A 12246-nucleotide genomic window follows, 5' to 3' on the forward strand; every position below is an offset into this window, starting at 1 on the left:
TCATTGGAGATACGAACAATATGATACTCATTTTCAATGTACTGTGTCTCTGACTCCATAATGGTGCTCCCAGCCTTCAGTTCATTTCTTAGTGATAAAGTGGGGCAATAGGGTGAAGCAGGTCTGTGGATTGTATTTTTGCTGATCACTAATATAAAATAGCCTACAGAGAAAACAAATTTACCTTGGTTCAGAAAGGCCGAGGTCTGTAGATTTGGGACAGAAAGGAATGATGAATGTGAGCATGTATTATTGAAATAAGTTCAGAATGGCATGGCATAAGCTTCCGTAGATTTAGTTACAAAAGTTGCAGTACAAATTGCTTTGGCTGGAAAATTTTAAGGTGGTGATTGATTTATTTTCTTTTTTCTATATGGGTCATTTATCACTGTATGTGTTACGTGAGACATTTTCCAGTTTCAATCATTGCAGAGTGTTTTAGGGTGGTGTTAGGGGGCCCCTTTAGCCCAGGCCTGTTTGATGTCAGTTATCTGATCCAAATGTGCTTGTGCAGCCCACTGTGGCTCAGTAAGGGGAGACAGTGGAAACATGCTACAAGTTTTAATCATTTCTAGTTGCAGTGTGTTCACAGAAAGCCAGAAGGCTGGGTTACATGATCTTTTCTAGACACCCAGCCTGCTTTCTGCATGAGCAAGGTGTGCAGGTGCCCAGACTGGTGTAGTTTTCAGTGGTCCAGTTGACTGATCTGGTATAGACCCAGTCTGGAGGAGCATGACCCTGTGGAGTAACAACAGCCACACAGCTGATCTGTGCAGCCACAGAGCTGCATCTTAGTGGAGCTGCAGTCAAAAATGGAGTGGGAGATGTCTGGAGTAGGTGAAGTGGAAGTCATGGAAGAAGGGAGCAAAGCTGGCACAGCAAAAGGCTGAGTACAGTGCTGCAGATGAGGTACTGGTGAGAGCTCCAGTGACCTGCTAAGGGACAGATGTGAGCCCATAAGGGTGGCAGGCAGGCACATTGCCATAGGCAGTTGTAGTTTCAGTGCAATTCCCATTTTCCTGGGCTCTGGCACGAGCCATAGTTAGAACACTGGCCCTGTCTCTGTCCTTGTGCCTGCTCTGGACCTGTCTGGTCCTGTGAGTGCTTTCACAGCAGTGACTTCTTGGGGTCAGACTGCATGATCTGCTCTATCTTGCCTGCTTGGGTTTTACTGGGTGCTGTCTTTGCTTCCTGGTAACTGTTTTGATCTTGGGTTAGAAGCTTTTTTTTAGCTAAAAACCCTCTTAGTCCATTCTTCCCATCCCTCACTAAATAGCTGCGTAAGTTGACAGGAGTCAGGAAGTAGCAGCTTCACATCTGTGGGCTGCTGGTGTTTCCCTGCTGTGTTTTAGCAGGAGGTTGTGCATCTGAAGCTGCTGTGCTGCTGCACCATCCCATGGCCCATGTCCCAGCTTTTAAACAGCATCCATTTGGGCTGTGCTCTAGGGTGATCAACCTGTCATCAGCACACAAGTACTTTTTATAATCCTCACAGCCTTTTCACATGACATCAGTATTTTACGGGGACCTGTGCTGTCTTTTACAACATTTTGTGTAGCTCTGGATAAATGGAGTTAGTGTTTGGGAGTGGTGATGGTTGGTCTGCTGGGAAACAGGATTGTGAAAAGAAATAGGGGCAATAGAGTGTTTTTATCTCATGGTTACATGGGCACTGGGAACATCCCACATAGAAACTGCAAGTTTAGTCAGGTTAAACCTTATATGCAGGAAGTCCCATAAAAGTGGAGCATGGAGGGTAGGGGTATGATTTTAGCCATGGGCAGGGGTTTATTTTGCATAAATGCAGGTAACATCTCTGCTATGCTAATGCTGATTTTGTAGTTGGTCTTTGTAAGGTCACAGCCAATGTCATAATAAGAGTTTGGACTGTGTTGTCTGGGCTGCAGCCACCCTGGATAAAATGCAGTTGTGTTCCTGTTGTTCTCTGGCTAAGAATCTGCATGTTGACAGTTTATTTCCCAGCCCTATTTTTATTTTGGGATTTATTTGTTTTCTCCCTCACTGTGGCTGTCAGTTTTGGAAGCTACTCTGCTGATGCTGGTCTCAGCATTTTGTACTTGGATCCTATTTTCTTCTGGATGCTCAAGGCTGGCATAATGGATTTGTTCTTTCACCATAACCTCTGCTCCTCATAACCCACTTAGCAAAGGCAGAGCTGGTAGCACTGGGTAGCAATGCTACAGCCAGAAGGAGCAAACTGGGAAATGCAGTGTGGTGTGGCCAGAGGAATAAGGGGAGCTGCCAGCTTTTATCAAGAGGGTTGGGATTTGCCCTGTGTTGTTGTCCTCTTCCTGCTTTTGTTTCAGTGTTTTCCCCAAAGTAAAGCAAGGAAGTATTAGGGAATAGTGAGACTCTTTTTCCCTACTGTGAATGGGCTAGCTTTTGTAAAATGGAAAAGAATGGGTGAAGTCCTACTGAAATAAGAGTGGAATGAGAATTGGGACTCTGGTTTTAGTTCCCTGGTTTTTCACCAATTAACTGCCACTGTCACTGTGAATTGCATCTGGAAATCTGTGAGTTTTTGTGTCTGAAATCCAGCTGTCCAAAATCCGACCCCTTTGAGACCTGGCACCCACATGTGTCTAAACACCATCCTGCTTTCTAGCCTCTTGTATATATGTACGGTAAAAGCCTAAAATTTGGCAGCCAGGTCGAAATGTGGGAAAATTCCAAAGCTAGTTAATACCAGCTGGCCTTGGGAAATCACTTCTGTTGGCTTTCAATCTTCCAGCCTAAATTATTCCATCAGAAATTAATTTTGTTGACTGTACTTGACTTATTAATAGTTGGCTCTCTACCTCAGTTTGCACAGCTGTAATGAGTAATCATGAGTTTCCCATCTAGGTACAGCTCAGGAATGAGTACCACAGACACAATTTTGCATGCTCAGAGCTCTATATTGATTTTGGAGAGATTCTCCAGTCTGTCAAAATTCATGTTCACAGGCCCCCAGAGACTGCCCTGTTAGACCACACCTTGCAATAAAACCATGGATGAGAAATCCTTATCCATGCTGGAAGGTTTGGAGCTATACATGATCTTTAAGGTCCTTTCCAATCCAAACCATTCTGTGGTTCTCTCTCCCATGGGTGCCTGGTGGATGTGCCTGTGGCTATGGGATGTTGTCTGTATCCCTTCTCCTTGGTGTGCCTTGCTCTGGAAACACCAGTGTAATGTTTTCTAGCAGTATGTGTGCTCACAGAGGGCTGGGAGCAGCAGTGTCCCTGTAAATGTGCGCTGAGCTGCAGCACTGCTGGCTGAGGCTGCTGGAGCAGGGACAGGCTGTGCTGTGCCCTGCACAGAGGACACACTTGTCCCTCCTGAGTCAGGGAGCTCTTCCATCCCAGCAGGGACCTGCACCTGGTGTTGCCGGCAAAGCAGTGGTCTCCTCTCCCTCTGACGTGCACACCTGGCTTTGGCATGGGAAGAGTTACTGCTCTTCCGCTGCCTTTATTCATAGGATTTGATTTTTAGGTTTCATTCTCCTTGCCTTCCTCAGCTCTTTGCTTTTTAGCTGGGGAGGATTGCACTGGTGGTAGTATAAAATGATAGCTGTCTGTGTGAGAAGAAGGCTGGATTTTCAGAAAACATTAACACAGTCCCGTTTTGGAGATCTGACTTGGACGCTTATCACAGTCAAGTTTGGGAGCTTTTGCTTATGCAAAACAGCAGAAGTGGGTTGTTTCCATTTTCCATTTTGTTGCCAATGGGGCTGTCTTTGTCCAACTGTGCCCTGGTGTATTCCAGCAGAGGCAAACTGCCCCCGGAGAAGAACTGCTGTCAGAATACTTTAAAGTCGGTCAGGCTGGCTCCTGCTTCGTGAGGTTTATCAGCAAAGATTTTCAGTGCCTCCAGTGGGAGGCTATTTTTATTCTATCCAGGGGCTACCTTCTTCTCTGAGGTCTCTATCACTTTTTTTTTGGGAATAGAGAAACCTGCCTCTTTTAGGACAGCCTTATATACCTTCATCTTTTGCAGCCTGAAAAACTAGATAGTTTTTATTCAAGGTAAAAGTTTTTGGCATTTCTGTGACACGTTCAAGATTTCTTTTGTTGCTTTTTTACTGTAGAAGAGGGACACAGCCATAGACATAAGAATACTCTGTTTTCTCCCTTGAGCAGGGCTGACAGCAAGTGAGGTACTTAATGGTTCATCCTTCATGCTTTGATCAGTGCTGTGACTGTTGCAGAAAATCCACATTGTGTTTCGCTGCACCATGTAATCAAGATTGGAAGAGCTCTCAAGAAATGATCTTGTTCGTTTTCCTGCCCCATGGCAAGATCAGTCATACCTGTGTCTTTCCTGACAGATGCTGATCTGTGCTCTGTTAAAGACCTCTGCAGCCTTTCCAGGCAGCATATTTCAGTGCCTCACAATCCCTACCCGTAAAATGTGGTTTCTCTGCACCTTCTATCTAACCTGAATCATCTCTGCTGCAGTTTAAACTTGTCACTTCTTTCCTGTTCATTTTGAATTCAAAGAACAGGTCATTCCTTTCTGCGGAAATGTTAAATATTTGAAGACTATTCATGCGCTTCCCTCTTCTTAGTGTTAAATACCCACAATTTGTTAAATCATCTCTTCTTCATGGTGGATTTAAAACTTCTATGTAAACCTTAATTGGCCTGTCTTCTCAAAAATACTCTGTGATGATCCCAGTCATTAACTAATCCACAAACAGTTTAAACCCTTTGATCAGTATTTTATTTATATACTTGAATAAAAGCATTCAGTGCCAGCTAAACTGCCTGTTTGTACATCACTGTCTCTGAGTGGCTCGATGGCCTTGTGCTGGTGTGCAAGCAAAGAATCTGCAGGGTTTTCTGCTGCTCCCTAGTTCATTCCAAGGGAAAGGTTGGGTGCCTGACAGGGAGTGAAGCTCAGTGTGGTTTGTGCCTTGGTTCTGTGGGACTGTGCACTGTGAAGGTTGTACCTTCAATTAGAACAGGAGCCCAAAGACAGACTAACAAATCATGGAATCATGGCTGTCTGCAGTCATCCAAAATACACACTGGTGGCACAGGAATTCGGAATTGGCATGTGCTCAGACAGGTGGTAGGCTGTGAAATGTCACTTGGTATTAGGACCTTCTGGTGTGGCTGTATTTGAGCAGTCAGGTTGTGCTTGGAGGTCAGCTAGCGCACTGTGATTTGGATGTCCTTGGTGGGTATGGTTTCAGCTCCAAGAAAAGTCAAGGAAATTTACACTTTAGCAGTATATACAGGGAGAATGGAAGTCATGGAATGTAATTTTCTCTGGATTTCTCTGTCGTAGGTGAGTGTTTTAACCACCTTGGAGCGGCGATTCAACCTCCAGAGTGCTGACGTGGGCGTCATTGCCAGCAGCTTTGAGATTGGCAACCTGGCCCTCATCCTCTTCGTGAGCTACTTCGGAGCCCGAGGACACCGGCCACGCTTGATAGGATGTGGAGGAATAGTCATGGCCTTGGGTGCCCTCCTTTCTGCCTTGCCTGAATTTCTGACCCACCAGTACGAATACGAATCGGGAGAAATACGCTGGGGAGCTGAAGGGAGGGATGTGTGTGCTGTCAATGGGTCCAGCGGCGATGAGGGACCAGACCCAGACCTTATCTGCAGGAATAGGACTGCTACCAACATGATGTACTTGCTGCTCATCGGGGCACAGGTCCTCCTGGGCATTGGTGCTACCCCTGTCCAGCCCCTGGGAGTTTCCTACATCGATGACCACGTGAGGCGGAAAGATTCCTCCCTGTACATAGGTAAGGCTCTCTGAACTTCTTCTCACAGAGGGCTTTCCTTGTGGGCTGGCATCTGGCTCTCGTTCCCTGTTTGATGCCCGTGGAAGGGATGCCTCAAGGCCTCTTCTCCATGCGCTGCTGTGCTTGTGAAAGTAACTTGGCATGGGTCTGTACATCAAGCAGCAGGGAAACGCAGTAGTGTTTGCTTATATTGTGGCAGTGGTAAAGGTTGACAGCCATGATGATTGGGCAGATGCTCATTCCTTCTTTTGTGTTTGCCCAGATTGCTTTAAATTCTTATATTGGTGGCTTATGACTCAGTTTTAGCTGAAGAATTTTCCAGTGGTGTGTGTGATGATGATTGATTTTTATTTTTTTTATTTTGTTGAGTTTTTTTCCTCACATGATACCCTGCTTCTCTTCCTGTTCCAGAGCATGTGTCTGAGTGATCACTGCAGACTAAGGAGACTGAGAGGACACATGTGTTGTCACTACCACTGTCACATTTTAGCAGGGAAGTGCCAGTTACAGAGTAGGTGCTGTGACCCAGGATGCTGTGACAGGACCCTTGATAATGTGATCCCTGTAACGGAATGGGATGTGGAAGCTGGTGAGGTCTATTTTGAGATACAGTGAGCCTGGAGTAGAATTCATGGTTCTGGTGATCATGTTGCAAAATTCTTCCAGATGGTTACGCTGTGAAATTTGCCTTTGATTCCCCAGTGAAACATCTCAGTTACTGGGGTAAAGTGCTTATGGGTTCCATCAGTAGTACCCCCTCCCAGCAGGTTTGAAGAGGATGTTGTTGATGAAGTTTTCTTTGAAAACATGTACCAGCTTGGCCCATTCCTTTTTCTGTAGGATTTGTCACTAGGTAAACTGCTCCAATGGAATAAATCAGTGGAGTGCATGCTCTCATTAATGAGATCCTTCTGTACTTGTTAGTATAATCCTGGTAACCAAAAGTGTGCACTTGTCCCATCATCCCCACCTTGGTGTGACTTTCAACTGAATGGGTGATCCTATTCCTGTTTGGGTTTTTTTTTCCCAGACATTTTTATCAAGTTTCCAGGCTGAGTGTGGCCATTGACTCCAAAGCTGAGCAGTGCTGCTGACTTTCTGAGTGCTGTTTAATGTCTTGGGATAGTGCAGAAGCCTGGTGGAAAGTCACTACATAGCGTGGCGTTCATGGATTTATTGCTGCTTCACTTTGAACTTCACCTGTGTATTCAAAACATGTCCCTCCTTTTCTGTAGCTGGCCATAAAATCATAGTATTTCAGTGTTTAGCTTTGTCCTTGGGTCATTATTCATTTTTACTTGGTTCTGTAAGTGTTTGTGAGGGATCCACTGGACAAAGAAGGATGACGTATAAAATACAAGATAATGTACAACCCAAAAGGTGAGTAATGAGACTGAATTCACTGGAGCAACTGTGCCAACACCATAAATGATGAGCTGGAATTAAGAGTGATTCTAAGATTATCTATTATAAATAACTACATAGAGGAGCAGCAACTTCTTTCAGTCTGTTCCGTGGGCATTTTTAAGCAATGCTTCATGTCTTGAGAACAGGCTGGAGGAGGGTGCATGAGAGGAGGATTAGGAAGAGTGATTCTTCTTCCTGAGCTACATTCATCTTGTATGCTAAAATAACGTGTTTAAAGTTGGCAGTTCAACTGTAGCTGAGAAAATGCTTCCAGAAAATTATTTCTGCTTACTATATGCTGCTTTTTTATTTTTTCTGCAGAGATAAGGATGTTGTCTAACCATATTTGTTACTACATGTAGAGTTTTAAAACAAGCAAAGAAAAAAAAAACCCACAACCTCACCACAAAACACCAAGCATTTTGGGGTTGTTTACTTTCTGGCTTTAGCTATGGAAATCATAACCTGAATTTCTGCATCTGAATTGTGGATTACAGAGGTGTGCCTGTGTATGCACACTCAGTCACCAATTAAGTTTAATTTCTGCCCTGTCCTAGCCTATCCATCACAAGTAGGGTTTCAGATATTGGATGATTAATTCAGCTATCAACTTGCAATCAATTTGGCTAGTGAAAATGTAAGCTACCAGGAAAAAAATATTTTCCATAAATAAATATAAATGGAGAAGAAACAAGTGGAAGTATCATCTTATGTTGGTGAATACTTGAGAGGAGGTCTGATTGCTCAGTTTAAATGTTGTTTGAGAATTATTTGCTCAGATCTGTCTTTAACTGATTATTTTTCTTGATGTCATCAATGCAGCTTTCAGTGGCCTTAGAAGAAAGCTAGCTGAGCTGCTTACCAACTTCATTCTGTTCTGTTTTGCAGAGGAAATAACTGCAGAGTGGACACTGTCACTGTGCTATGTTTATATCAGTTTGCTTTCTCACAATAGCACACTCACTCAGTGGGGGCTGTGTGTGACCAGATGAAATGTTTTTGGGTAGTTCCCTTATTGAAATTAGGGGCAAATCTGGCATAGATCATTCTCTCAGGGTAGGAACTAATTAATAACAGTGATGATGGTCTGGCTGAACTTTCTAGAATGTCTGGCTGCTGCTGAGAAATGATCAGATTGACCAGTTTGTGCTGTCCTTAGTGTATTGCTGATGTTGAGTCTGTGTGTGCTGCATTGGGCTGGGCTGTAGCTGAGGGTTAGATGCAGTCTCTCAACCTGACAGCTAAGGACTAGTCATTGTTCACCTCTGCAATAAAAACTCTCGTGTCCCAAGGCAAGTCCCAAGGCAACTCTCATGTCCCAAGTGAATTAGATAGAAATAACTGTGTGCACCAAGAGGTTTTTGTTTTTTTCTCCCTCCTGAGTTTTATGAAAGTTAAGTGGAGTAATAATATAGTATCTAATATAGTCACTTCACAGTGAAATAACAATACAGGATGACATCTCTGGTTATTAAAAAAAAAAGTCCAGACCCTGAGAACACCTCCTCAGACCTTCCTTTTTGTGTGTTAATACTCATGTGTGTGCAGAAGAATGCAGATGTGATACCATATGGAGTTTAAAGTGATGCTTTTGGCTTTAATCATTAGTGGAACTAATAGCACCTGTGGAGTGTAATATTCTTGTGGCTGTGAAGCCCATCAGATTTCTCCTGTGGTTTCTCTGCAAGTGGCAGGCACACAGGAGGCTGTGGGCAGTGCACCTCTGTTGAGCATCCTTTGAAGTCAGAGGTTGCTCAGGCTTGTGCTCTGCCAAGGAGGTGGGGATTCTTAGAGTTTCTTAATTAGAGAGGCAGGGGTGACATACCACAGCAATATTTCTCTGCATGGGCTGCTGACTTGCAGCTTCATGTTTCTTGAACTAATGGCAGATTTTTTTTTTGGTGCCTGCAATGTGTTTCGCTACCAAACTCAAAAAGATTATGTTGCTGTAGTAACCAGGCCTAGGAAGAAGGGCTGTGATTTGGTAAGCCAGGGCAAAAGGAATCAAAGAGATGAGTGTGTGAAAGTACACAGTGAAGCACGTTCCAAAGGGAGCATGTCTGTGCTGTAGCAGAGTTAGAAAGATCACGGCACCATGCCTGCTCTGGTTAATCAGAGTCATGGAACAGTTTGGGTTGGAAGGGACCTCAAAGATCCTCCAGCTCCTACCCCCTGCTATGGGTAGGGACACCTTTCACTTGAACAGGTTGCTGGTCATGCAAAACCTAACAATGGGGAAGAAACTCTCCTCCTGTTTCAGCATCAGAGCACCTGCTTGATTCAAAGGTTGTAATGCTGGCAGTAGCAGCCAAAAGATGGAAAAAATAAAGGCATTTTCTTAGCTGTTTGAAATTGGGAAAAATATTCTGGTTTGGTGCTATTTTGCTTGATGCTCTAGCTGATCTAGCTTGCTCATCTGAGTCTGATCTTGTATTTATTATTGAAATTTCCATCTAGAGGTTTCCAAACAAGCAGATTAATTTTACCTATGTGCTTGTTAGTATCTGTCATAAGTAGCCCCTTCGAGTGGAGGAATTCATCATTCCTACAGACTGTGCAGGGCTTGTTACTGCTCCATCTTCACTAGTGTCAAAGGATTCCTTCAATTTGTGGCATCGTTTATTTTAAAGGAGTAAAAGTTGAAGACTACTTACTATACGGTTCTTTTCTCCACCCACTAATGACTCACTTGGCATTTCCTTTTTTAGTTCTTTTTCTGCTCAGTCTTGCTGAGCTCTCTTGAAATCAGTGAGGACTTTTTCATTAAGAGGGGGATCAGAGGCATCATGGAGTTGATACAAAGAGGGAAAAAAAACCCTGATCTGACAATAGTTTTATGGGTTTTCTGCCTCTCAGATAAGCAGGAGCTTGCAAGTGTTTTCTGGCCACTGGAGTGCCAGTGCTGTTCCCAGCAGTGCTTTGTGAGTTCCATTAGAGCCAGTGCAGTGATGTGGTTGGTTAATGTTTTTAGCAGTCCTGAGACACACCTTCTGGCCTTCCTTCTGTGTTTAACATTTGCTGATAAAAGTTCTTGCATCTTGTCTAGGACACAGTTACCTACAGAGCAGAATGAATGGCCTCCGGGAGCCAGTATTTGATCTGGGACAATTAAGGGCTGTATTAAACAGAGGAAGCTGCTATTATTCTGTCTCCTGTTGATGGAGGAAATTGATATTGATGTTGGAAGGAGCCCTGCCAGATTGTGAGGCTCATTCAGAAGAATGCTGTGCTGATCTTTAATGCACTTCAGAGTTTCTCTTTGCATTTGTTGAAGCTGTCTCTGTGTTTGGCACTGTGGGCACATATCCCACATGTTCAGGATGCATGATTTAGGGCTGCTCACTGAATTGCAGTAATGTGAAGAATGGCTTAAAGGAAACCCCAGAAGGGACAAGTCTTGAGTCAAGATGTATGTGGTAAGGCATGATGTGTGCTCCTGAGTTACTGGTGTGCAAGGGTGTATCTGAGCACAGGATCCTCTGGGGCATAGAGCTGTCCTTGGCCTGTTTCATGACAGGGCAGAATAATGGAAAAATGGATAACTCAGCTCTGCTGGATGTGTCTGTTTAGCTGCTTTCTTCTGTCTTGTTGATTTGGCCTTTTCTGTGTGTATTTCGGTTTTATCATATGATTGTTCCAGCTCTTACCCTTGGTGTAAGAGGATGGCTCAACAGAATGGTGTGTTCTAACCACATCTGCCCTTAGTAACCCTGTAAGAGAGATTGGCCCCTGCATTGCAGCTGCTGGCTTTGACCTTTGTATTAGTGTGGGGTTATTTTGCATCAAATGTGTAGAAGCACTTTTTGTTTTGTGATGACAGAGAGAAAGCTTGCTCTCGCTTCTGCTGCAGAGGAAGACAAACATGCCCTAATTGGAATCTTGCTGTCTCCAGGGATGAATTTGTCCATTTGAAAAATCATTTATGGTAGCTTACGTCAGTCAAAATGATAGCAGCCGTTGTGCTTTGGAGAAGCAGAAACGTTTTCTCGACTGACAAGAATCAAATCTGAGAGTTAGTATCTATGCTGGTGAGTTAATGGAAAGTTAGCAGCATAAGCTGCTGAAATCAGCGTTTGAGTCAACACTTTGTATGTTTGAGGTTTGCTGGTTTTGTCTCTACCTGATGAAAAGCCTCTTACACGGGGGATGAATGTATTTTGATCAGTCTTATCCTTTCCAAAGCTCTCAAAGTTCTGGACATGTATGTCTGAACCTACATTTCTAAACCACAGGAAGTGGAATAATTGTGTGTTTGTGATATACAGGTTATATCATCAACCTTTTGAGGCTGTCTGTTGATGTGTATTGATTGGAAGGCCTTTAGGACCCACCTGAGAGGTCTGTACAGCTCTGCCCATCCTGGCTGCTTATCTTTTCACTCCTTGCAGCATTTCCCACATGGCCACTCTCCTTCCTTTTGTGCTCATTTGTGGTCTGCAAGCAGCATGGGTACTTTATTCACATTAGCCCTTCTTGCTGGAACATGCTTCTCTGAGCTCACCACCTAAGGCTCTGCCAGACTTGTGCATTCCTTACCCTTTTTTCCTTTTAAAGCCTGTTTTATGAGGTCTTCTGTAGTGGATTGTAGATGACTCCTATCTGTTGTATTTACTCTGTGCCCACTCCATACCCATCAGCTGCCTGGTGAGTTTGTCCACCCCCACGTGGGCACAGAAGCGAGAATTGCTTTTCTCCTTACTGGTATAGGCAGTTTTATAGGTGTGTAATATTTTTAGCCTGAAGACGGAACTCTGTAATGCTTTTGTTCAGTAAATGCATCCTCCTACGAGTGATTTGGAGAGCCTTTCCTTCCTGTCACAGTCTCCCATGGGCTGAGAAAGGCACAGTATTAGCACTGAGCTCCGAGCAGCGCTGCTGCCAGCACGAGGGCTGTGATGCCTGTTCATTACTGAAAGGTGTCTTTGCATCAGGTTCACTGGGTTGTCTTCCCCATGGACTAACTGTGATCAGATTAAATTACATGGCTTCATGTGGATATCCTGGTATTAACCCACTGATCCATCGATAACCTGCAGCCTTTTGTAATTATGCCCCTTTGGGGAGAGATGGGTTTTCTC

At 44.0% G+C, this 12246-nt stretch overlaps 1 protein-coding gene across 1 annotated transcript in view; it reads left to right on the forward strand.

Moving 5' to 3' along the window:
* SLCO3A1 (solute carrier organic anion transporter family member 3A1) overlaps window positions 1-12246 on the forward strand; it is a 128268-nt gene that overhangs the window by 17675 nt on the left and 98347 nt on the right. The window contains exon 2 of the mRNA XM_062501540.1: window positions 5296-5761. Coding sequence (XP_062357524.1) covers window positions 5296-5761 — 466 coding nt within the window. The remainder of the gene's footprint in view (window positions 1-5295; window positions 5762-12246) is intronic.

Source organism: Cinclus cinclus, chromosome 13, assembly GCF_963662255.1.
Source record: "Cinclus cinclus chromosome 13, bCinCin1.1, whole genome shotgun sequence".
NCBI classification, from domain to species: domain Eukaryota; kingdom Metazoa; phylum Chordata; class Aves; order Passeriformes; family Cinclidae; genus Cinclus; species Cinclus cinclus.